The 26,073-nt window shown below is 37.5% G+C and overlaps 1 protein-coding gene across 1 annotated transcript in view; it reads left to right on the top strand.

The window, feature by feature from the left end:
• The window catches only part of PLCXD3 (phosphatidylinositol specific phospholipase C X domain containing 3), a 164,289-nt gene extending 138,659 nt beyond the window's left edge, over positions 1-25,630 (top strand). Inside the window, exon 3 of the mRNA XM_036848071.1 lies at positions 24,664-25,630. Within this exon, the coding sequence (XP_036703966.1) occupies positions 24,664-24,817 (154 nt within the window). The 3' untranslated portion in view covers positions 24,818-25,630. The remainder of the gene's footprint in view (positions 1-24,663) is intronic.
• Positions 25,631-26,073: the final 443 nt, after the last annotated feature.

The raw sequence follows: 26,073 nt of genomic DNA, 5'->3' as shown, positions 1-26,073 counted from the left end.
AAGTGCTTGGGAATCACGTGGTCAAACAGCAAATTAATAATTTGTTACATAATTTATAATCACAAAAGAATTATACAAAATTACAAAAGAATCTTGTAATTTGTCATTTTACAAGTGTAATTTTGAGTAAAGATTTCCACAAGAACACTAAAAAAAAAAGTCTCTCATTTTCCTTACCTATTACTCATGGAGAAACTGCAGGTCTCGATCCCAATGCCTTTCTAGTTAGTGAGCCTGCGTTGTAGACACTGCCAATCACCTACTGTATTCAACATCATCTCTGGCCCAATGGCGTTGGGATCTAACCAAATCAAAGCAAAACCCCCTGGTAATTTGCTCTATTTGCAAGTCATCGTTTTATATGATGGTTATGACATTTCTGGAAAAAAAATCTGTTTCAGAGTTGGAAGACGTTTTGTTATTATATTTGCAAAAGACACTTTGTCTTGTTAATTAACTAGTTAAGCTAGAGTAGTAGATATTGACATTGTACCTGGAGAGGTGGGGAAGCAAAGGGAAAGACTGATAAAGCCATCAACTTTCATTGTTAATGGACTAGTTACCCCTTGGGGACTATTTTGTTTTTTCTCTCTCAGTCTTTTCTTTCTTGTCCCTACTTGTTGATTTTCTGAGTAACAGTGCCTCTACTTGATCTAGTTTTAGAAGAGGGAAAGACCAAAACTGCAACTTAGGGCAAAAGTGTTAGAGAGAAGATGGTGAGACTGAGGCCAGGATGAATTTGAGCCGGGCTCACATGTCCTCTACTAATATCTGTCATAATCAGGAACAACTCTACGATGATGACCATCACATATAGACATTGTGCTCAGCACAGGGCCACAGTCTCACATACGTGAAACTTTCTGCCTTTAGAAACTCAGAGTTCAGTGAGAAAGTCTGGCATTGCAGTAGACGGTTACGGTGCAGTGTGATAAGCAAGTAATATAAGTATGAACAAAGTGCTATGAGAGCTCAGAAAAAAGATCAATCATTTCATCTTGGAGTGAAAGGTTGCTAAAGACCTAGAAACTGATCTAGTAAATATCCAGAGCGGACCAACTCTACAGAGTGGCAAGCTTTGCCAATAATGGACCAGAGGTCATTTAAATAGGTGAAGCATTTTCTTTTACTGTGCTGAGGACTCTCTTCAACATTGTAATTTGGAAAGTTCTAAAATGTCCATTTATTAAAACAATGAGATATCACTATACATCTATTAGAATGGCTAAGATCCAAAATGCTGACAATACCAAATGCTCCACCAAATGTGGAGCAACAGGAACTCTCATTCTTTCCTGGTGGGAATACAAAATGGAGCAGCTATTTGAAAGACAGTTTGGCAGTTTCTTAAAAAGCTAAACCTAGTTTTACCATATGATCCAGAAATCTCATACCTAGGTATCTATCAAAATGAGTTGAAAATATGTCTACACAAAAACCTGCACATGGATGTTTACGGCAGCTTTATTCATAATTGCCACAACTTGGTAGCAACCAAGATGTCCTACAATAGGTGAATGGATAAACAAACTGTGATACATCCATACAACAGAATAATATCAATATGAAAAGAAATGAGCCACAAAAAGGCATGGAGGAAACTTAAATGATTTTGATAAGTGAAAGAAGCCAGTCTGAAAAGGCTACATGTTGTCCAATTCCAACAACATGACATTTTGGGAAAGGAAAAACTATAGAGACAGTTGGATAGTGGTGATGGTTGCACAATGTGAATGTATTTAGTGCTCACTGAACTGTACACTTAAAAATGGTTAAAATTGTAAATTTTATGTTATGCACACATACACAAAACTATATGGACAGTAAAAGATCAGTGGTTGCCAAGGGTTTAGGGGAAGGGAGGATAGGTTGAATAGGTGGAGCACAGAGGATTTTTAGGGCAGTGAAACTGTATGACACAGTAATGGTGGATTCAGGACATTTTTCATTTGTCAAAACTTATAGAACTGACAGCACAAAGAATGAATTCTAAAGTAAACTTGAGCTGAGTGATAGGTTGTGTTCAGAAAGCAATTGTTCCTTCATGAATATTCTCATTTTCTTGGCTTTCTTACCACATTGCTATTTCAGTTATTGCCTTAGTGCATTAGATAACATTAGATAAACCAGACATAGAGTGGTACGGATGAGAGGGATTCACTCTGGACAGGATTTTAGCATAATGGGTTTCTAATTTCATCTCTACCACTGAGTGGAAACAATGCAAAGCAAGCTACTCACTCTTCCTCATGCATAATTTCCACATGTATCCAATAAGAGGGTTGGACTACATGCTCTCTGAACTACATATTTTGCTCTCAGGTTCTTTTGTCTTGTCTGGTTAAATTTAGCCAAGACATAATTTGGAGAATCTCAAAGAAAAGCCATGTCTGCAGAGATAATTTCATTTTGAGGCAAATCAAATGTTGACTTACTTCATCAATTACTATTTGGACTTTGAAAAAAAAAAAAATATCCAAGTCAGTATCCTGACTACCCTGACTGGGTCAAAGTCACCCTGTTATATGCACTTATAGAGCCATTTAACCTCCTTACATATCTCTTACCACAGTTTGTAATTACATCCTTATTTTTATGATTACCTTGTTAATGCCTGCACACACACACACCCACCACTAAATTGTGAGTTATGTGAGAGTAGAGAATGAATTTTTTTTTTCACCATTAATTCCCCAGTCCCTGGAGCCCAGAGTAGGTAGGCAATACATATGTAAGTAAATGAATGAATGGATAAATATATTAGTTTAATGCAATACAAATATAATTTTCAATTATGTGAAGTAAAATAAAATTATGATTTTTAACACATGCCTTACTCTGAATGAATTAGGAAGCTTTTCCTAAATGGTATGTAACATAGGTTGCAATTTTAAGCTGAAAATTTTCCAACAGGAACTTAAGAATTTTAATTTTTAGGAATCGATAGTAATTTCTTTTACATTAATGATTTACTGTTAATTGATGTGAGTCATGGGCATCAGTTACATTTATATATTTTTCATCTAAAATAATTTCTAGGCAAACTGATGAGTTAAAATTAAGTCATAAGAGAAAATTAATGAGAGGTATGCTGAGTATAAAACTTAAAACAAAAATATTTTAAGTGACAAAATGGAAATAGATTTTTCATTTTAGATTCAAATATTTCTTCAATGGATGATTTGGTCATTTGGAGTTTATATTTTCATTTTGCTGTAGAAAAAGAAACTGACAAATATAAAAAGTCCTACTTTTTCTTGAATAAGAGCTGAAGAAATCTGAAATCTTAATTTCAGATTTAATTCTACCCTTTCTAAAAATAAGTTGCACTTCTGGATGGTTGACTTGGCACTTATTCTTTCTTTCAGTCAAATATGTCAGTAAGCTATTGGACAGACTACCTTTTGCCTTCTTCTATCCTGTGTTCATGGAGATGATTCTAAATGCCAGCTTAATTCTTACCCTTTATGACCAATTTATTATTCATGTTTTAGAAGTCCGTCTGAAATCATTCCTTTTCAACATGCCCATTAATTCAAAATATCAATTTAGAAAGATTATTTCTTCACTCCAAGATAATGTTCTATGGCACATGGAGAACCATAGACGCCATTTAAAACTTAGAACAAATACAAGATAGTAAAAAAGCAATACAGTTTTTTGTTACTCATCTGAAATTGAAATAGATGCCTGAGGTGTAAAAAAGAATTTTTCAAACAGAAGAATCATCCAGTTCAGCTCGAGCAAGTAAATAACACAATTAAAATGTTTGCCTTGTGTATAACATATATAAGCTTGGGCTTTAGGGAAAAATGCTTTAATATGACTGTGACTTGACCTTGAAAAACGTTTTCATTAAGATCATTTTCATTAAGAACATTTTCATTAAGATCATTTTCATTAAGATTTTCATTAAGAAAAATGTCAGAATACACTATTAGCTGAAGTCATTATTTTCTCCAGGTTTAAGCATATTGGATTTTCATTGTGAATAAAAATATATTCAGTCTAGACATGTGTTATGGTTTTAAATTATGTCAATCCAATGATCAGGCTGTAGCTACACACTGAGTTTAGTGATGTTTGTGGTAGTCCAACATAGAACCACCTACTGGGGTTAGATATTTTGACTTTGGAACTGAATTGACCATTTATTTTAGCCAAAAGGAAGGCACTTTGTATATAAACAAAGTTAATTTTCCTTTGCCTAATGGTAATTCATTTTCAAAATATTCATTTGGATACTTGGAGATATTTTGTTTTGGCTTTGGATGTTTTTTCTGTTTATATAAAAGATTTTTGAAGCAAAGCAATAGTTTTCAAATAAACTTAAAGTCTTCAGATTGCATAATAAAAGATAGTCCCTCTGTTTGAAGGAAAAAACATGTTTTTAATATCTTTAGTCCAATTTCCCTGTATCATTGTGGTGTATTGAGTAGTCTCCACGTACCATACCCTTAGAAGCTCAGTATGTGAAGGACCCAGGGCAGAAAAAGATAGAGCTACCTGGTTTAACTCTAAGGAGCCTACAGCTTGTGTGAAGTTGAAGCAACTTTGATAGCACAAGCGTGTTGATGGTAATGAGTTACCATTAAACTTTTACATGCTTCTAATGAAAAGAATATCCATTTTCACTCTATACTCACATTCAGGTAAGTATAGGTCTTTGAAGCTGTCATATGTTCAGTTCTAAGGACATGACGACTTCTAGGACCCACCCAGTCATCCACCACTATCCTTAGCTTTGTCCAGATGTTATCCTTCTTAGGTGAAATGCAAAAAACGCCAGAAGTGGGGAACACCATTGCTCATATTTTTCTGTATTTGAAGCAAGGATATCAGCTTATTGAAATAACTAAGTAGATTACAAAATCTTATATATGTGAATTTTGGACTGAATCAGCTCCTTCTTTCCTGTTGTTTTACATTTTTCCTGCACTAGGGTGTTTTGCTTCTGTTTTGAAATTTTTCCTATCACAGTTGCTGGTGACTATTGATATATTAAACAGAGACAAGAATGAGATGCTGAAGTTGATAATAGAATATTGACATTAAATTTACAAAGCATTCTGGACATTTTATTTTGTATGTTCAATAAAATATAGTTTGTGAACCTTTGTCTTAAATCATCAAGCTGCCTTTTGGCTCAAACTCTTTGAGTTTTACCAAATCTTTTACCAAACTTTTTGTGCCACCATTAAGGAGTTTGGTGGACAGAGTTAATAACACCTAACTACTGCACAGATGGTGAAACTAGGGCCATTTCCTGAGTTTATGTTCTAGTGTTTGGTTTAAACTAGAAACTTTAAGGTCTCATCTTCACATACTCTTCTGAGCTCACTCTTCAACACCTGGAGCAGTGCCTCCATTGCCTAGCACAGTGCCTGAAGGGCAGTAGTATTTGGTTTCACAGGAGCAAATAGAAAACTATGGCATCATTAGCCAGAATGATCCCAAAGTGAAATACTCTGCTCAAGCTGATGTTACCATGGCTTGATCAACTGGAGGATATATGGATTACCCTGTAAGGGATGGTGCCCTCAAAATCACATCTGCTTGCTGCTGTGCTCATTTACAAAATGGACAGATCCCTTCCAGACTACCTAGATTTATTCTTGAGTAGATAGATGAGAAGACAGGAGACCTCAGCCCCATAATCGTCTCATTTATTACAATTGGAAGAAAGCCTTCTTGTGGATGGTAGAAACTCCAATTGAGAGGAGCTGTGGACTATCTTGAGCAAGAAAACATGACTAAAAATGTACTCCTTTGCCACCCAGTTGAGTTGTTTGGTCCCAAAGCAGCAAGCTGGAATATCAGTTTATAACCTATAGGTACTAGTACTAGATGACTCCAACTTTGTTTTAGATTCAAGTCATTTGAGAATAGCAACATGGGGAAGACTCCAAGAAATGTAAAAATACAGAGTGATAGAAACTCACTTTCTGCCATGACCTTGACTATTTTCCACCACTCTTTATGACCTCTAATAACGTAAAAAGAATGATGTATAGCCAAGGCAGGTTGGATGAATAAACATGGAAAACCCAATGGCAATCCAACCCTTTTACAAGTGAAAAATTCAGCTGAGGGCAGGAGGATTTCCAGTTTACATAATTCCATATAATTCGTTTAATTGGAACAAATTAAATTTGTAAGGCACGTTGCAATTTTCAAGGGTGTTCACAGTCATAATTATATCTGAGCTTCCCAATAACCCTGAGTCGGAGTGATATATTTCCATTCTGTATATTGCACAGAGAGGGTCAGTGACTTGCACACATGGTTTAAGTAGGGTTGCAGTCTTGGTTTCAAGAATGACTTTTTCGTAGTCAGGAAGAATGATGTCCATATGGACACTGATGTAGCAGTCTAGAGATGTGAAATTGATGCTGTTGTCTTCCATGGGTAGCCCGTAGTAGCAGACCCAGGTTTAGAATCAAAGATTCACAATTCTCAAGTCAATCTTACTGATTTTCTTTTCCACTCAGTTCTACTAGATATAATAACATAATGTAGCTGAGAAAAGTAAATCATCATTATGGACCATTATGGAAATAGTAATGAGTGTCATTCAAAAATAGAAAGTATTTTAGGAGCAGCATCTTTTACATTTATGTGAAATGCCGTACTTCGGTAGGATATTATCAAAGGTTTCCATTTGTTTTTTAAATATCAGACCCTTTTCATCCCCTAAAATAGAACTGAATACCAGGAATAAAACCTGTTATAAAATATATTCTATTATTAGTAGCTACAAAAGCCACACATTTGAAGATATTTTCAACTGATTTCTACTTAATGACTTCCAGTGGGACATGAGTTCCTAATAAAATTAGAAGCAACGTTCTTTAGGTTCTTTCCTGCTGATTTCAGCTTTTAGTTGAAAAGTATTCATTAATTTTTTTCTCTTGAAAATAGCGCTGACCCTCTGAAACAGTTCCCTACCAGAGAGAATTTTACACCTTGGGAGAAGATTCTACTGTGTCCTTGCCTCTCCCTCGTAAAGCTGTTGAGAAGCTGGCCCATACAGCCGTCAGAAACAGTGCCCATCACAGGGGCTGCCATCTAGTTCTCCACCGACTTCCCTTTGTGGGTTCCTTTTCAAATTTGGACTCGAGTTGTTTGAAAGAAAAGTTTCCAGTCTAGAGTGAAAAAGAATACATGGCATTTCTTTTATCATTGTACTTCCAGTCTAGAACAGAGAAACTGAGAACTCTTGGCATTCACATTATTTTATGACTTTCAGGTAATTGATATTAAATATCAATTATATACCATATGTTTTGTTGCCTCTAGGGTAATTTTGATATTTTAGTATATTAGTTATTTAATTAAATTGTTTTATAAGATCATGTTATCTGTTTTCAGGACACTGTGTGCAGCCAATTTCAAAATTCAGTTGTAGGCAAATACCCTGATATAAGGCTGACTGTGGTGCCTGCTGGCCATTGCGTTCCTGAATGAGACTGCTTCTTAGTATCTACAGAGGTACTGCTAACAGATGTCAAGAGAGCAGCATCTATATAAAAACATGCAGTTAATGCAACTGTAGGTGTGACTCTGTAGAATTTTGGAAGTTAATTGAGATCCCAGAAAACACACACACACACACACACACACACACACCCCAGAGCCTCTTTTCTGAATTTTCAACAGGTCTTCATGTGCCCACCTGAAGACTCCTCTGACCTTCTTTATGGCCAGTGATTTTTCTTCTATTCCAGCCAGAATCAATCCTATAACAACTTTTAAAGACCTATCCCTGCAAACCTCCCCTGAGATAATCCAGGACTGGATAGGGTCTGCCATGAGGGAGCATTTTATTTCACCTTTCTAAGAGTCATTTTTATTGCATTCTAGATGAATGTGAGGGAGATTTTAATCAAGAAAAAAAAGGGTAGCAAGTGTCTTTTTAGGACCACATTTTCAAACACTGCCCTAAAACATAACCAGACACAGTCGCAAATAATGCTCCTCCTTCATAGGGCACATTCTATGCTCAATGACTCTTAGAATCAATAGCTAGTTAATTAATGACTTAGTTAAAACTACAGTGAGCACCAGCCCTGAGGAAGGGCAGCATTACTGTCATCATGTCACTTTGCCAAACCCTGCTTCTGTAGTCACTAAGTGCAGACTCAATCAGGCAGGCAGATAATTTACATGGCCAACTATTCACATGCATATATGATTCCAAGTTTTGAAAAAAATTAGATTTCTCTGTATTCATTGCTATCTTTACTCTAAAACAACCCAGTGGAGACTCACCTGGATGTTTAACATCCCCTGACAATACCGTTGCTGCTGCCAGCTGGGGCTACTTCCTAGAGGATCCAAACTTCCATATTTCTCATCTGCGCTGCTCCTTAGTCTCCAGCAACTATCCAGCCTCAGATCACTCTTGAAGGCTCTTCTTAAATTTCTGGTGGGACCTCGCCTCCTGCATGCTTGGTACCTTTTTTGGTGACAGAGAGGAGATTCCCTGAACTCAAGAGGAAGAAGAATGTGTAAGGTAACAAGCTAGTGTTGACTCTTCTAGAAGGAGAGCTGCTTCCCCTCCATTGGTACCACCTAATACCTTCCTCCTTCCTTCAGAAGAAGATGTTAAAAAATTCCAGGGAAAAGATGACAATGGAATGGCTGGGAAACATGAATAGAGAAATAGTCAAAAGAATCTTTGACCATAATAAGAGAAGCATAGTACCCAGAATGAGGGTGGAGATACTCTGTTATACTGTATACCCAAGTTAGAAAATTGCATGATTTTCCAAAGGTACCTCTTTTGTAGGGAATATACACAAAGTGGAGTGTTCAGAAGGGAGTGACAAGGACAATAAAAATGTTCCAAATGGAATCATCTAAGGAAAGAAAATGGGATGTTTAAGATGGAGAAGGGCAGGTACAGATGGCGGGGTAGGAGAATCCCAATCATTTTCAAATATTTAAAGGGATATCTTGTTGAAGAGGAGCAAACTTGTTCTGGGGGAACCTAAGAACCTTCTAATAGTAGAAGCAGTCTTAAGATGGGAGGGCCTGACTCAGGAGGCTGTGAGAATTTTCAGTCCTTGAAACACATGGCAGAGTTGAGTCTTTGAAAAGGATGCTTTCCAACAATAATTCCAGAACAGTGTTCTGTAGAACATTAGGTCCACTAGATGTCTGTTGGTTGTTTGTAGGAAGAAATTTAAAAGGTGTAATTGTGTGTGCATGCCCATGTGTTAATAGTTTTGGGACTATTCTTGAGTCAAATAAGTTTGGAAAACACCAGTTTGAGGACAGGGGAATAAGTTCTTGACTTATCTCAATGTCCTTAATATGACAATGTGCTTAATATGCTATTATGTGTATTGTGAACATCAAAGAGGCTTCACTATTACCTAAATTTATTCAACCAAAGGAATATTTATTTGTTTTAGGAATATCTTTCAATAGCTCATGAAACATTGTAACATGGAACTCTGTTTAGGTAACATTTTTTAGAGAATGTGGTCACAGATTATAAATATCTTAGAGACATTTTCAAACCTGATATCCTCTGATGCTTTTCTAAATGTGGCAAGGAGGAAATATACAAGGAAGAGGGAGGATGCATTAGCAAATAAGACACATATATGGCACCAATATGGTTTGGCAATATTTACTGTATGTTATCAAGTTCCTAGGAATTTTCCATGTTGTCAAAGAATGCTAAAGTGGAATATTTTTAAAGTGTCAGGTAACACGATTTCCCAAAAATATAACCAACAGACAACACAATGGAAAGCACTCTTCTCATACTAACTGACTTAAAATTTTGCACTCTTTTGGTACTATTAAAAGACTCTGACTTTGTAAGACGGCTGTCAGGAGGAAATTATAGAATTAACAGCATAATGAATCTTATTCTCTTGCAGAACAAATGACATGTTCCTCTGCCCTTTGCACCTGCAGTTGTCACTGATTAAAGGGGAAAAGGCCAAAGAAATCACCCCCTAATAATTATGCATGATTGCAGGGGCCCAGAGGCGCACAGACACATTAGCACCTGGGAAATTATGATCAAATTAAATTCTGTTTGTATTCATTCTGCATGTTAACATTTTCTCTAAGGAATGGGGAATCTCTGAATTTGACTTTTTTAAAAAAATTGAACATCTGAAATGGATGCTATAACAACATTTAGCTTTGAAAGAGCATGTCAGGGACATGGAGTTGCACAAAGTACTATACAGAAAAAGCTGTGATGATGGAATAAATACCACCTCGCTGCCACCACGCCACCCCCAGCTTCTGCTGGGCAATTTGGACTGGAAATGTCTCCCATTAGAGTGACCATGACAATTGTTTCCTTTAGAAGTAGGTTTAGATGTTCTGAGCTTCTGATACATTATTCATAGCATAATGGTATCCAGAGGGGAATCCTAACAGATGACCAATGTAAGACTATGTGGTCACTATTTCTAAGTAGTCTAGACTTGGTGGCCTTTCTACTTTGCCAGAGTAAGTGGAGGTACCCACATGATTCTGCATAGTGCACGGCACTAAGCATAAAGGAAGTTTTTCTCAGGTGATCTTCTCCCACTCTCCCTCTTTAAAAAAAAACCCTCAAACCACCGTAGGACCTACCCTGTTTGCATTTAAGAAATGGAAATGTAGTTTTAATTTCTCCATCTCATTAAGGTTACCAAAGGCTACCCTTGATTCCTACGTGGGTGAAAGTCCACTGATCACAGAATTTCTTGCCATCTAAATTGAAGACCTGTAGGTTGGGTTTCCCAAGAAATAGACTCTAAGGCTCTGAGATTTGTGTGCAGTTTTATTCCAGAGTTCCCTTGGGATCCATGCTATGGGCGAGTGACAGGAACAGGATTGAGTAGAGGGAGGAATCGGCTGTGATGCAGTCACAACAAAGGTCTTAGCCAAGCCTACAGGAAGCTCTAGAGCTGGGATGAACCTTCCAAGTTGTCCCACCTTGAGACAAGTGCCTGCATACACTCCTTCCCAAAGATCAGTCATTGGATGCAGGTTGTCCCCAGAGAGGGTGTGTGACCTTGAGTGGCATGACTAACTTTTTAGCTGAGGGCAATTCTCAGATAGATAGAAACTCAGCTGAGAGCTGACAGCCAACAACATTCCTAGCACTCATTGAGATGAGTGCTCTCAATCTGGAAGGGAAAATCTGGGCAGCTCTTCACAGCAGGCACTACACATCAATATAGAGAGAAACTTTTTCATAGAGTTACTTGCCTTCAAGTAATCTAAAGGTAGGAAAAATGAAGGTAGCTAACATTTATTTACTGTCTACTATGTACTAGGCACTTCAAGCATGGACACTAAGAATGGAGTAGCAGCTATCATTTACTGAGTTATCACCACACAAGTGTTATGTTAAAATTTTATGCATGCTATTTCATTTAATCTCCACATTAATTCACTCTTTTTATTCTCTTTCACAAGTGAGGAAACTGAAGCTAGAAAAGTTTAAGTGACTTGCCTAAAGTTACACGAGTATTAGTGAGAGTGCCAGGATTTGAACTCAGTCTGCTGCAAAGTCCTCTTTCTTAACCTCTATGTTACACCACCTACCCATCTTATATTATTTTGTTTTAGTCTTGCAAAAACCCTAGGATTTACATATCATTATTATCCCCATTTTACAGTGAAAAACAACCTTCCCCAAAGTCACACATTATTAGTAACTCAAATAGGGCTCTGTCTAATTCTAAAGCTCTTATTCTTTCTACTGCCCCTGTATCAATTATAGGCAGTCCATTAAAACTCAATAAATACTCACTTAACTTATGAGTACTTAGAGAGTAGTCTTTATTTAGCCTCATAAATATATAAGATTCCATGGAATATTTCCATTTGGAATTGGAATGTGTGCCAAGAAGGAGGCCAGCAGCTAGTTCATGAGGCCAAAAGACGCTTCATGGACATCATTGTCCAATGTTTTCATGCAACTCTATTCAGAGCAATTAAACAATTTCTATTTGTACCAATTCAGGTATTTCCAGAATTAGTCCTATAATTAAGGCAAGGACCATGTCTGACTCATCCCTGTACCCACCCCAACAATTGCTACATGATAAGTACTCAATAAAATCTATTGAAAGTGAGAGAGAATATATGAACATGATGGGGACCAATAGTTCCCAGGATTTCACCATCAAGAATCTCTACAGATGGATGGATAAAGAAGATGTGGTATATATACAATGGAATACTACTAAGCCATAAAAAAGAATGAAATTTTTGCCATTTGCAACAACATGGATGGTCTTGGAGGGTATTGTGCTAAGTGAGATAAGTCAGACAGAGAGTGACAAATACTGTATGATTTCACTTACATGTGGAACATAAAAAATACAACAAACTAGTGAATAAAACAAAAAAGAAGCAGATTCACAGATGTAGAGAACAAACTAGTGGTTACCAGTGGGGAGAGGTAAGGGGAGAAGGGAAATATAGGGTTAGGGGAGTAAGAGGTACAAACTACTGTGTATAAAATAAGTACAAGGATATATAGTACAACACAGGGAATGTAGCCAATATTTTATAATAACTATAAGTAGAGTATAACCTTTAAAAACTGTGAATCACTTTATTGTACACCTGTAACTTATATAATATTGTACAGAAACTATAATTCAGTTTAAACAAAGAATCTCTTACACCATTTTTCCTCACAGAGACCATCTTCTCTTAATACATGTATATTTTATAGGTAATAATTTATCTCTCCATTGTTAAAATTAAAAGCATGCAGATTTCCACTAGAACTTCCAATAAGCAACAGATGGTCAATACTAAACCTGAAGTGATAAAATGATTCTGCCCATGGTAAAGAAGAGCAGCATTTCAGTTACATTGTGTGACCACAGTTCATGGGTGACTGATTTCTTTTGTGACTTTCAACATTATTACCTCTGCTATCCCAAGATCCAGGATCCCCAAGTCAGGAACAATTGAGAGTGAAGGGATAAACCTAGATAGTCCTTGACATGTTTGTTCCAGGCAAAACCAGAAATGTTAAAACTTCCTTTCTGCACAGGTGAGCAGCAGCTCTTTCTCTGCAAATGGAAATCTTTCCAAAGAGGAGAAAGGACAGGCAGGTGTCAGCAGATAGAAACTGTACGCTTTGAGTAAAGTAAATTGCTTCTGAGCTTTGAGTCCCCAGATTCCCAGAGCATTTGTCCTGAGTGAGGGGCTACTTGGTACTGAGGAAGAGACTGTGAGGCGAGAACACTTGATCCCATACAGAAGTGTTCATTATTTTGAGACTCTACCCTTGAAAGAAAACCCACTGTCTGCCTCTTTGGCAGTCTAAATCTTATTAATACACTGAAGGGTCTCTTTGTTTAGAATGTACGAAGCTTTCTTTCTTCCTTCTCTCCCTTAGAAAATCAGCAGACAGAATAGTCCCTGCACAGCCGGAGGCCCCATCGAGGGCTGACTGCTCATATTCTGTCTCGTGGCAGGGTTTATGGCTTATTCTGAAACAGGGGCTGAAGGGAATGATGGGCCTGAGGACACAGCACATTTTATGAACTCTAAACACCATTCTTCTTGCAGTTTATATGATCTTATTTTAATTGAAAATGGATTTTTGATGGTCTTCTTCCATGCCACAATGAAAAGGGCTACTTTTGCCATCATCAAAGGAAACAGATGGTGTCTTTTGCTTTGATTTGACTGCATTACTTTTTGTTAAACAAACACAAAGCTAAACTAAACTAACAAACTTCCAGGCATGAGAGGGAGGTGGGATCGTTCCCATGTCTTCTTGAGAACTTGGAATCTGTCCCTTTGAAAACTGAAGGTGGCTAGGATAGTTAGGGTGAAGGCGAGGGTCAGTCAGTCCCCCGATATTCCTGGTGTGACACTGGCTCTTGTGTCCTTATCTTGCGGCCCCTGGAGCATGTCAGCCCTCATGGCTGTGGCCGAGTTGTTATGAACAACCCCGACCTTACATATCTGAATAGTACCCACATAGAGATCATCACCTTGTGCGGGGGTGTCTACCCCAAGTGTTGTCACACCTAATTTTCCAACTAGGAAAAATTGGGACTCACAGGGTTAATATAATTTATGCAAGATTATAAAACACAATAAAAGGCATTACTATAGTCAGGACCAGAACTGAAATTTCTCTCAACACCAATCCATTTGACTTGGTAGTTTTTGTTTATTTGTTGTTTCTTTTTGTTTTTACTTTACATAGTCTTTTTTTTTTTAACATCTTTATTTGAGTATAATTGCTTTACAATGTTGTGCTAGTTTCTGCTGTATAACAAAGTGAATCAGCTATATGTATACATATATCCCCATATCCTCTCCCTCTTGCGTCTCCCCCCAACCCTCCCTATCCCACCCTGCTAGGTGGTCACAAAGCACTGAGCTGATCTCCCTGTGCTATGTGGCTGCTTCCCACTAGCTATCTATTTTACATTTGGTAGTGTATATATGTCAATGCCACTCTCTCACTTTGTCCCAGCTTACCCTTCCCCCTCCCTGTGTCCTCAAGTCCATTCTCTATGTCTGCATCTTTATTCCTGTCCTGGCCCTAGGTTCTTCAGAACCATTTTTTCTTTTTTAGATCCCATATATATGTGTTAGCATACCATATTTGTTTTTCTCTTTCTGACTTACTTCACTCTGTATGACAGACTCTAAGTCCATCCACCTCACTACAAATAACTCAATTTTGTTTCTTTTTATGGCTGAGTAATATTCCATTGTATATTGTGCCACATCTTCTTTATCCATTCCTCTGTCAATGGACACTTAGGGTGCTTCCATGTTCTGGCTATTGTAAATAGTACTGCAATAAACATTGTGGTACAGGACTCTTTTTGAATTATGGTTTTCTCAGGGTATTTGTATGGAAACACAAAAGACCCCAAGTAGCCAAAGCAATCTTGAGAAAGAAAAACGGAGCTGGAGGAATCAGACTCCCTGACTTCAGACTATACTACAAAGCTACAGTAATCAAGACAGTATGGTACCAGTACAAAAACAGAAATATAGATCAATGGAACAGGATAGAAAGCCCAGAAATAAACCCATGCACGTATGGTCACCTTATCTTTGATAAAGGGGGCAAGAATATACAGTGGAGAAAAGACAGCCTCGTCAATAAGTGGTGCTTGTTGTTTGTTTTTAATAAATCTCTCTCTCCCCAACTAGAGGGTATGGACCAAGAGGGCAAGGGCTGGGTCTCTTTCTGAGCACCCTGGTGTCCTCAGCACACAGAATAATATGTAGCACATAAGAGGTGCTTTATAAATATGCATTGAACAGATGTCTTTATCAAGCTGCAGATGGAGTTTGAACTTGATTTGAGCAGAGAATCTGGGAAGGTTAAGGAGAGAGGGATTTCTTCCTTTCATGGCCACAGAGGGAAAAATTCAAATCAGCTATATGTTTAGTTGTAACTTTCATTATTATCTGTTTTACATCTAAATAGTTGTGGTGATTTAGTTCTGAAAGTACATAGCGCTTGTCATAGGAAGACTTGGGAGGACTTTAGTCTCTTATTCAAGAAAACCCAAGTCCTTTAAAATCTCTAGAGTTGATTTTAGGCCATTTGTTTTGCAGATCATTCACATGACTTCATTCTTTCTCTGAGTGCAATTTTAGGGGGAAAAGGTTTTTTTTCGAAAAATGAGTTATTTTTATCAGGCATAAATCAGATATGCTCCTTTCTAAGCAGAAACAGGTTTAGCAAAAAATGGTAAGCCTTGTCTTCATGCAAGTTACAATCTCTGAGATACATCCATCTGTCTGCCTGAAGTTATTTTGAAGCCCTTTCTGGGGTTTAAACCTACAGATGCAAAGGCCTGCCTTTTATCACTATATGATTCAGTGCATGAAATGCCAACCTTTTGGGAAAGTTTCTTTTTGTTTCATCTTTCTCTCCTTTACATTTTCAAGTGAAATTTCTAAGCCTTCAGAAATGACCAGATTGACAGGAAATCACATTTTAAATATGTCAGACTTGAGTTGAATTAGTTGGTCCTGAGTGACTCAGTTGCCCAAGGGAAGAAAGACCTGTGATCATTATTTTAAATTTTACAGACCAGTGAAGACTCCGTTTCTCAGGAGAGGCTGGGTTTGAGAAAGGCAGTAACAAGGCTCTGACATTTTCATTGTAATCTTTATTTCCAAGGGCATCAGAGAGTTCTGTAAAAATTAATTTAATTTAAAGATTCTATTTCGTTCAACAAAAGAAACATTTCATTGAAAATTAAATATATTCAAATAAAATTCACTGAAAGATTCAAGTGTTTTATTATCCACATTGTTCATTCATAACCACAAAATACAACAGTTTAGAGAATTTAGAGAAGTAGCATATATAAAATGCATTTGTTGTAAAAGTATTATGTATACACACACACACTTGAATATGAATTTGACATGGGTTCCTAATAAATTTAATTCTAATTAAATGATAGGTAATTATAATTAATAATAAATTGATAGTAAATAAAGAAATCTGTTTAATTAAGTTTAATGCTAATAAACTTTATTCTTAGAAAGATGATGACTACTATTGTCGTTATTAACACAGACTCTCAGGACACTTTACGTATAATGAAGGAAAAGTCATTTTGCAAATTGACTGTTCAATTTGGAAATTTGCCAGTAAGACCTGCCAAGTACAGAAAAGTTAAAATCCTTCAAGTTAATTTTTAAAAGACTTTTGTTCAGCAAAATAGCAGTGAATTCACAAACTAAAATCTGTGGCAATAGCCACAGTGAGGAAAACTGAGCAGTCTTTCCATGAATTATGTTATTGCATGCACTTTTATTCTAAAAATCAACCTTTTGTTTCTAAAAATAAAATCTAGTTATTCAATACAAATTTATTGAGTACTCAGTCTATGCCAAGTGCTATGCTGAGCCTTTGGGCTCCAACAATGAGAAAACAGACAGTCTTTGTCCTCAAAGCCACTGCTGTCTAGATAGGGGGCAGGTGCTGATCAAACATGTAAAAATATAATTACAATTCTGACTAGTGTTTTGAAGAAGTGACATTTAAACTATCACCTGAAAGAAAAGTGAGTGAGTTCGTCAAGTGAAGGGGCAGGGAAGATGAGGTATTCTTGATGAAAAAAAAAACAAAAACCAGCAAACAAACAACGGCCCTTACAATGGTTCCCTGAGGAAAATTAGGCTGGTCCAGATGAGCAAGACTGTGGCTGTGGCTAGAATTCAGTGAGGGAGAGAGTGACCAGAGATGAAACTGGAGGAGCAGCTAGTGGCTGCTGTTCAGAGCCTATAGACCAGTTAAGAATTTTAATCTTTATGCTAAAAGCAGTGAGGGGTGATTGAAGCATCCTAAGTAGGAGACTGACATGAATTAATAAGTCAGGGTCAGCACACTGAGGGTTACTGAACTCAGCACTTCCAATTCCTAAATCTTTTCCTTTAAATCTTTTCAAAATTGTTTCTCAAAACTAGAACATCAGAAGACCTCTGGCTTCCACATCGCTGCCCTCCTGTTGCTTCCTTGGAGGAAGGTTTTCTGATTCCTGTAGATTTGCCTGTTTCTCCTCTAAGAAGCCTGCAAACTGTTTGAAGATGCCTTTCCTCAGGAGAGCTCCATATTCCGGAGAAGGGCTTTGAGGTTTCATGTACCAAATTTTGGTTCTGGACCTGCTCTTTTGCTAACTTAAGTTAGAATCTATGATGGGAAAAGCATATTTGGACGTTTGCCCCAATTATGTGCCCCCAAAGAAAACCCTTCCAAGGATATTTCCCTAAAGCTTCATTGCCAGTCTTGCCCTTATACACAAGGACACCTCCCCCACCCACTTTCTATCATTGATTGGAAATTGTGAAGGTTGGAAAGAAATCCCGCAGGCTCATTTTTACATCACAACTGTATTATGGCTGGGTGTTCCCCTCAGAATTCCCTGCTGCCTTCCTTCTTTGAGTCTCTGGAGCAGGGCATTGCCTGGGCTGTCACTCAGCGGATATTCAGTACATTACCACTCACAGAGAGCCAGGCACTCATCTAAGCACTTTAATCCTCATTAATATGCTAATGTGATAGATGGTAAAACTGAGGCTTAGAGTGTTAACTAACTTGCTCATAATTAATGCTGGTGCTGAGACTTGAGCAGAAACAGTCTGGCTCCAGATTTGACACTAGTGCTAGGATTTTATTTAAATTTTTCTTTATCTTGAAATGATTCTCCTGGTAGTCAGTGAGGTCTTGTGAATAAACAGTCTAAATCCACACTGTAAATCCAGCATCTAATGAAAATGAGAGATTAAGAAAAAGAGGGGCATTTAAAAGACAACATTGCAGTATCTATTTAGTCACATCTTTCTACGTGACTATAGGAGACCAAAGGAGACCATTCCATAAATAGATACTAAAATATTAATATACAAATTCAAAGAGAATTTAGTAATCTCTTCAGACTACATAATTTCACTAAGAAATATTTTCCTTCATAATATTAGTGAATGCTCTTCAAATTTCTGCTAACAACTTTTTGGTTATAAAGGTGGAACTAATATGAAAAAATGAATGAGTGAATGAAAAAATGAGGCCTTTTTAGGATCTCGTAGCAATCTGAGAACTTCCAAAGGGAACTTCCTAAGCTCTTTACTTATAAGTGAAGAGAATACAAGTTTCAGTGTCATTAGATGATAGACTTTGTATGGAATTAATATTAGATTCTTCATTACATGAGAAAATCGAAGAACTCTTCTTTGGACGAAATCAACAGCAAACCTAAGTGCATATAAAGGGAAGCTCTGACTTCACAGGTTGTCAAAGGAGGCATTAACAATCTGGCCCAAACACATTGCTGTTCCTCCCCTACTCCAGTCAGTCCCCCTAGTGTCCCCACACCTCCATGGCGCCTACTCTCTGGTCACCTTGTCTTTCCTAATCATGTCCTCTCTTTCATGACCATATGCATTTTTAAAAAAACGCTTTATTGAGGTCTGACATATAAAATGCTGTACATTTTTAATGTATACAACTCGATGAGTTTGGAGATAGGTATATATACCCATGAAACCATCACCATCATGGCTATAAATATATCCATCACCTCCCAAAGTTTCCTCCTGCCCCCTTTATTATTTTTTTATGTGTGTGTGTGGTAAGAGCACTTAACATAGGATCTACCCTCTTAGCAAATCTTAGTATACAGTACAGTTTTGTTAGGAGGGCATTATGCTAAGTGAAATAAGCCAGACAGAGAAAGACAAATACTATGTGATCTCAGTTATATGTGGAATCAAAAACAGTCAAACTCATAGAAGCAGAGAATAGAATGGTGTTCACAGGGGCTGGAGAGAGGGAGAAATGGGGAGGTGATGATTAACGTGTACAAAGTTTCTGTTATGCGAGATAAATAAGTTCTGGAGATCTACTATGCAGCCCATATTCTATTGGATGTGCTGTTCCCTTTTCTTGAAATGCTTTCTTCTTTTTTATCTAAAAAGTCTTGACCAAGCTCATATGTCACCTATTTTGTGACATGCTCCTTAAATTTCTCCATAATTTCTCCCAAGTGAAATAAATTATTTTACCTACATGCTCCCATAGAATCCTATGCCCATGCCTGTTGTGCCATATTGTATTGTCATGGTTGGTTCACATCCATTTTACTTGTTAGACTTTGAGACAGCTGAGACCAGGATTTCTAGGTAACATTTGAGTTCAATAAATGTGTTATTTTCCTTTTGGGTCCCAGGGATTGTGGTAAGTACAGGGGATATTTTGATGACTATGATATGATTTTTGTTTTCTGAAAAGTGTTCAGGTGCTGATAGAAATAGGCATGGAAGTGGAAAATCTGAATGCCATGTGCAGTGTGTAGTTACAGAACTGTGCTTAAGGAGCTAAAGCATCAAAAACAGAGTTCTTCACCCAGATTTGGACTTGAGGGATGGAGATGCTGCCTGAGCCAAGTCTTGAAGGGCAAGCAGAAACTAGACCAAGACGGGTACTGAAAGAATGAATGGTATTTCATATAGAGAGAAGTCCTGAAAAAAAAAAAAAAATGAGGCATGAAACCACAGGGTATGTTTGGGAGAAAACGTAAGCATTTCAGTATTACTAGAGAAAATATTAGCATGTAGGAAATAGGAACAAATGCACCTGAAGAGAGGTGTGTGTGGTAGATGCGTGAGGGAGGATGGAGAGACTCATATATACTGATCAAGAGCCTATGTATCTTGTAGGTGAGAGAAGACTTTGCAGTGTTCATGTAGAAGAATAATGCATTCGGTTGAGAGAAAGAGTGTTGTGACTGTAGAGTAGAAAAGGCACAAAAAAACGGTTTGGTGGCAGGGCTGTGGCAATGTTTCTTGGAGAGAGGTGGGGAAGGTCTGAACCCCAAAATGGCTTTAAGGAGCTACACCTAGAATGCTGTCTTCCACAGATACAGGATATCTTTGTTGAATGAGTGAATGGGTGATTTTTAAAAATTAAAGTTAAACCAGTTTTTCTTTTTAATTTTTTAAAAACTAAAAAAAAATTTTATACTGGAGTATGGTTGATTAACAATGTTGTGCTAGTTTCAGGTGTACAGAAAAGTGATTCAGTTATATGTGTACATATATCCACTCATTTTTACATTCTTTTCCCATATCGGTCATTACAGAATATTGAGTAGAGCTCCCTGTGCTATACAGTAGGTCTTTGTTAACCAGTTTGTCTTATACCATGAAAATTATTACACTGAGACAATACTTTATTACCACCAGAGTAGGCTTTTCAATGTACTCTAATTACCTAATATAAAAATTGATTCTCAGGAGGGCAAATAAAAAATGTACTCTTTTTACATAAAAAGCACAGGTATATACAAACAACTTATAAACATATTTAGAGTCTATCTGTGGTATAAAAATTTTATTGAGAAGGAGGGTGAGGAGGGAAAAAGTATTTTAAAAGGCTCCATAAGGGGGAAATAATTTTAAAAGTTTAAGAAATGCCACTCTAAATAATCATCATAACTTCAGTAGCATTTGCTAATTTTAATCCACTACACTGAGTCTTTTTGTTTAACATAATTCTACTTAAGTCTGTCTGAGTATTTCATATTCAACTTGGTGTTATTGCTTCTTTTGTCTTTGGTATCATACTGACTTTACAAAACTATATCTGAACAGAAAAAGAGAAATATTCCCATGACTCAGAGAAACGGCATTTAAATGTAAAACTCCTATTTCACCTGAGGCCTAAAAGCTATTCCAAAATGATATTTCATCAATCCTCAAAGCAATCTGCTTTATAGAGAAACAGAGAAGAGCACTCTTATATTCTCCTAACATCTCTCCATGGGGATAACAATTAGTTGTTCTAAATTCAGGCCCAGGAATTTCAGTCTTAGAGCAGTAGTGGGCATTGGAGTATCTCTTTCTGTGATGGTCATGGCTCTAAAATGGGGGTTCTGTTGCTCAGGAGCCTCCCAAAACCTAGTCCCCTAGGGATCTGGTAGGCCAGCTACTTGGTTAAACTTAATACAGAGTCAGCACTGGCCTCAGCATCACTCTTCTCTACCCCACCTCTCACCTCTCAAGGTGAGTATATCTGCTAGAGAACTATTCTTCCCAGGAAATGCACTCGTTCTGATACTTTTTCCAAAGTGTCTGCTTTTTCTAAAATGCCAAGGTGATACTATATTCACAACAGAGATATAACCATCTGCCCTAGCAAGTCCAGAAGAGAAAGTAATGGAATTCAAACCCAAGTGGCTGCACACACATTGCCACGGCATCTGTCTTTCTAATGAACTTGAATACACTTGTGTCTGTGCTCTAGGGATCCAGATTTTTCATTTCAAGATAGAATTCTCTTCTGAAGCTGTTGTTGTGAAGACCAAATTTCTCCACTGCCAGTCTATTTTCTGAAGGCAATGGACCTTTTAAATCGATGTTATGCTCTTTTAGAAGCACTTGGATCCTCCTCTATCTGTATGCTGAAAAATGTGGATCAGAATTTTTAAGGTATTACCCACAGGATGAATGTAGTCCAAGGCAGTTGGTTCAGTTTTGCCTGGATGGGTCAGGTTTGACTAGATACACTTTCTGAGGTCTGGAGAAAGACACACATATTACATTCTATGCTTCAACCTCACAAACCAAAAGAAGCATGGCTTTCTTTTCTCCTTTATTTTCATGACACTACATGCTCCTAATTTTCATCTTACTTCTATGCCTACTTCTCTCTTTTTTTTAATTGAATCAACTTTTCTGCCCATGTTGTTGATTTTCAAATTTTCTCTTCTCGTCCTTCTTTATACTATCCTCCCAGGTAATTTTATCCACTCTCATAGCTCTAACTATTCTTTCTATGTGATGACTCTTGACCAGCTCTATGTCCTGAATATCAGAACTGTACTTAACTGTGAATTAAGATCTCAACTCATGTGTCCCAAAGTCACCTCGAAGTCAACATGTCTCAGACTGAACTTAGCACATCCACTGGAAAGCCTTCAGTGCTATCTTTCCAAGATTAGCGAATGATGCTCACCTGCCAGAATACCGCTAGAAATCTAGGCATCATTCATGGCTTCTTTCTCCCTCTCCATCTACATCCAATCCCACACCAGTCAAATGTTGTCATTTTATCTCCTCAGTTCCTTTCAAATATATCTATTGTGGCCACTGAGATGTAAGCTACCATTACCTCTGGTCTGGCTTCCTTCCACAGCTCCCTAATTGTTAGCCCTGGTCCCAGTCTTGCTTTCTTCCATTCATTTGTTCACAATGAAGGCAGACCATTCTCTCTGAATCACAAGTCTAAGCATATTATTTCCCTGGTTAACAGCTTTCAGCTGGTCTACATTTCTGAAAGCCCTCTATCATCTGGTTCCTTCTTATTTCTCCAACATTTTTAAGACTTCCTTAAATTTTGTAACTTCTCTGAGATTCTTAATTTCATCATTGTCTCTCTACCCACTCACTTCTCTCTCTTCCTCCATCTCATCCAGGAAATTAATGTCCACATGTATTTCCTCACTCTTTCATTGTTATTGCACTATCATCCCTCAGACCTCAGTTCATTTATCCCTTTTTCATGTCAACCTCCCTTCCTGCTCCCTTAGGTCGTAGTGGTTTCTCTTCAAGGTGCTGTCGTAGGATATTGCATCTTTACTAACATCTCCTGGATCTGTCTGCATGCCCTACTCCTAAGCACACCCTATTCCTGTCAGTGAATGAAGGAATGCTATTTCTTCTGCCTGAAAATGCACTGCATCACCCTGTTCCCACCTTTCCCCAGCTAAATCTTCCTAATCCCTCAACATTCAGGGAGCACTCTTCTGAAAAGTTTTTCCTGACTTTGTAAGCTAGGCTAGGTGACTCTCCACTATGCTGTCATGGTAATGAATCATCTTTTATAATTAAGTCAGATCATAACACTCTTCTGCTAAAGATCTTCCAAAGACTCCCCATTTCACTCAGAGTAAACCTCAAAACCCTTATAATAGCCTACAGTGCTCTACAGCATCTGCCTCCCTTTCCTTATTATTTCTCTAACTTCACCATTTAATACTTTCTTCTTTCTTTTGCCACATTTAGGCATGCTACCCCTTCAGGGCCATGGCAGGAACTGAAACGCTTTCCCTAGCTTTCTACATGACAACTCCCTTGTCTCCTTCAAACCCTCGCACAAATGTCCGCTTGTCAATGGACCTGTGTAAGCACCTATTGTAAGTTGCAATTTGCTCCACACCTCTCTATCTATGCACTCCAAATCCTCCTTTTTTGGCTGCGTTTTAATAGCACTTATTCCTTCCTATCAAATGATATAATTAATTTATGATTATTAGTCATCGTTTGTCTTTCCTTATTAGACTGTAAGCTCCACACAGGTGGATATTTTTATCTGCTTTGTTCACTCAAGTTTTCCAAGTGCCTTCAAGGGTGTCTGGAATAGAAGAGGTGATCAGTAAATATGTTTAGAGGATGAGCATTGATTGTGCTATACAATATTAAAATTTTCTTCCTTGTCCACCTGCCCACCACCAAACCATGCACTTGTCAAATGCAGGGAGTTTTGCCCTTACATCTATTTACAATATCCAGCATATTTGCTGAAAATAGTGGGCTCATAATAAACGTTTGCTAAGTGCATGTATGCATCTCTGACCTCACTACCCCATAGCTTTGCAGGGTTTGCAATCACACCATACCAAACTAGAATATGAGTGCAAGAATGTTGTTTTCTTAGTGGAGAAGCTTCTCCATAAATTTTCAAGGCATCTGAGATCTCCAAAGATGGAGTCCAATGTGGACCAAGGTAGTGACTACAGTCATCCTTCCATATTCTAGGGTTCCGTATCCATAAAATTGATCCCGGGTTGGTTGAATTCACGGATGCAGAAACCACGGATGAGAAGGGATGACTTTACTACTTAATTTTATATAAGACACTTGAGCATCCGCAGACTTTGGTATCTGTGGGGATTCCTGGAACCAATCCCTCGTGGATTCCAGGGATGGCTGTACTTCTCCTGCAGAGTCACTTCAGAGGTTAAGAATTTACCATTGTCCATTTGGCTTTTTTCTCCATTCTGTATCTGTAATCGGGGCATTTATTTTAATAAGTTAGAAAACTAAAAGAAGTCCTGGGAATTGTGAGCTCGAAAAATAATATCTTTCCTTCTGTGACTTCTCTTTTTTTTTTTCCTTTCTCAGAGCCCTTCCTGCCATGATGCAGTGGGTCCGCACGCAGAAGCCAGGAGAGAGTGGCATCAATATTGTCACTGCCGATTTCGTAGAGCTTGGTGATTTCATCAGCACTGTCATAAAGCTCAACTATGTCTTTGATGAAGGGGAAGCCAACACTTGATAGTACCATTTAGAGTGCCAGTGAATAAGATAGAGAAAACTCACTGTATTAGGCATATTATGTATAAACACTCTGATCTTCCTATTCCACTGAGTCTCTGAGGGAATAAGGGCTGAAAGTGGGTGGGAAAAGGGGGAAACCATTTCTTCAGTGATTATTATCATACTCTTCATTACTATAAATATTTCATTTCCCATTTGATGAGCAAAACCTACTTCTAGTGTTAGGAATAAAAAAAGACTAGTAAATTTCGTTTCTCAGAATTAGTTTTTGTAACTTATGAGTGTTTACTTGATTGTGTTTCTGATTTCAACCTAGGGCTCCTACACTGTGTATCCTCTAAATGAACCTTTCTACTCCCTCTCTCGCTCGCTCTTTTTAATCAGATGCTATATGGGACTTAAAAATAACTAAATGCCCAAAATAACGTGATTATCAATACATTGTTGTACTGAAACGTACTTGTTTTGTGGGACCTGGTATAATATTCTGCAGTCTGCAATCTCACTAACTTTGGGTCATAAACAGTATGCATCAAATCAGTTTCCCTGCAAAAGTAATATTGGTGGCCATAATCAGTAATTTTTGTGTTATATAAAAACAATAGTGTTTCACAGTATTTCTATTTAAGGCAGCTATAAATATAGAGTAAAAACTTTTGTGGAAGAACTATTAGTGCCAACTCCATAGTGAAAAATGGGGGTGGGGGAAGAGATGGGTGTCATTTTAATTCAGAAATCTCTTAAATAATATTGTCCTACAAATGCTTAGTAAATGAAAAATTATGACAAGTGTTGTTAAAATCAGAAAACTCTGAAAAGAACTCTTACAAAAGTTCTTCTAACAATTATCTTGACTGAAAAAATAAAAAGAAGAAAAGAAAGAAATGAAAGATTGAGCAAGCTTTCCTAACAAATTGAGATTTCCAAATATGTCATTCTAAATCCCAGATTTTGAGGAATATATTCTGAGAAGCTTCAATCTGAGTTTTTTTACTTGAAGTTGAGGAAAATGGAAGGGTGTCAGAGTGAATTAGAGCAATGTTTTTGAAACTATGACCGTGAACTCTCAAGGATCCGTGAAACATTTTTAGGAGATTCTTAAATACATGTGATTTGGGCAGACTTATTGAAAAATCACTTCTGTGTCCCACCCCAGGGTCAAGTTTGAGGCAGAGGCCAAAGTTTCACAGAAAGTTTCTGCCATCCACCATTTGATAGTCCAGGTGTATGAGGAAGAAAAATGGTAATGCAACT

This window comes from Balaenoptera musculus, chromosome 3 (assembly GCF_009873245.2).
Source record: "Balaenoptera musculus isolate JJ_BM4_2016_0621 chromosome 3, mBalMus1.pri.v3, whole genome shotgun sequence".
Taxonomy (NCBI): domain Eukaryota; kingdom Metazoa; phylum Chordata; class Mammalia; order Artiodactyla; family Balaenopteridae; genus Balaenoptera; species Balaenoptera musculus.
Note: the sequence above shows the minus strand (reverse complement) of the source record. Positions and strands in the feature narration are given on the sequence as shown.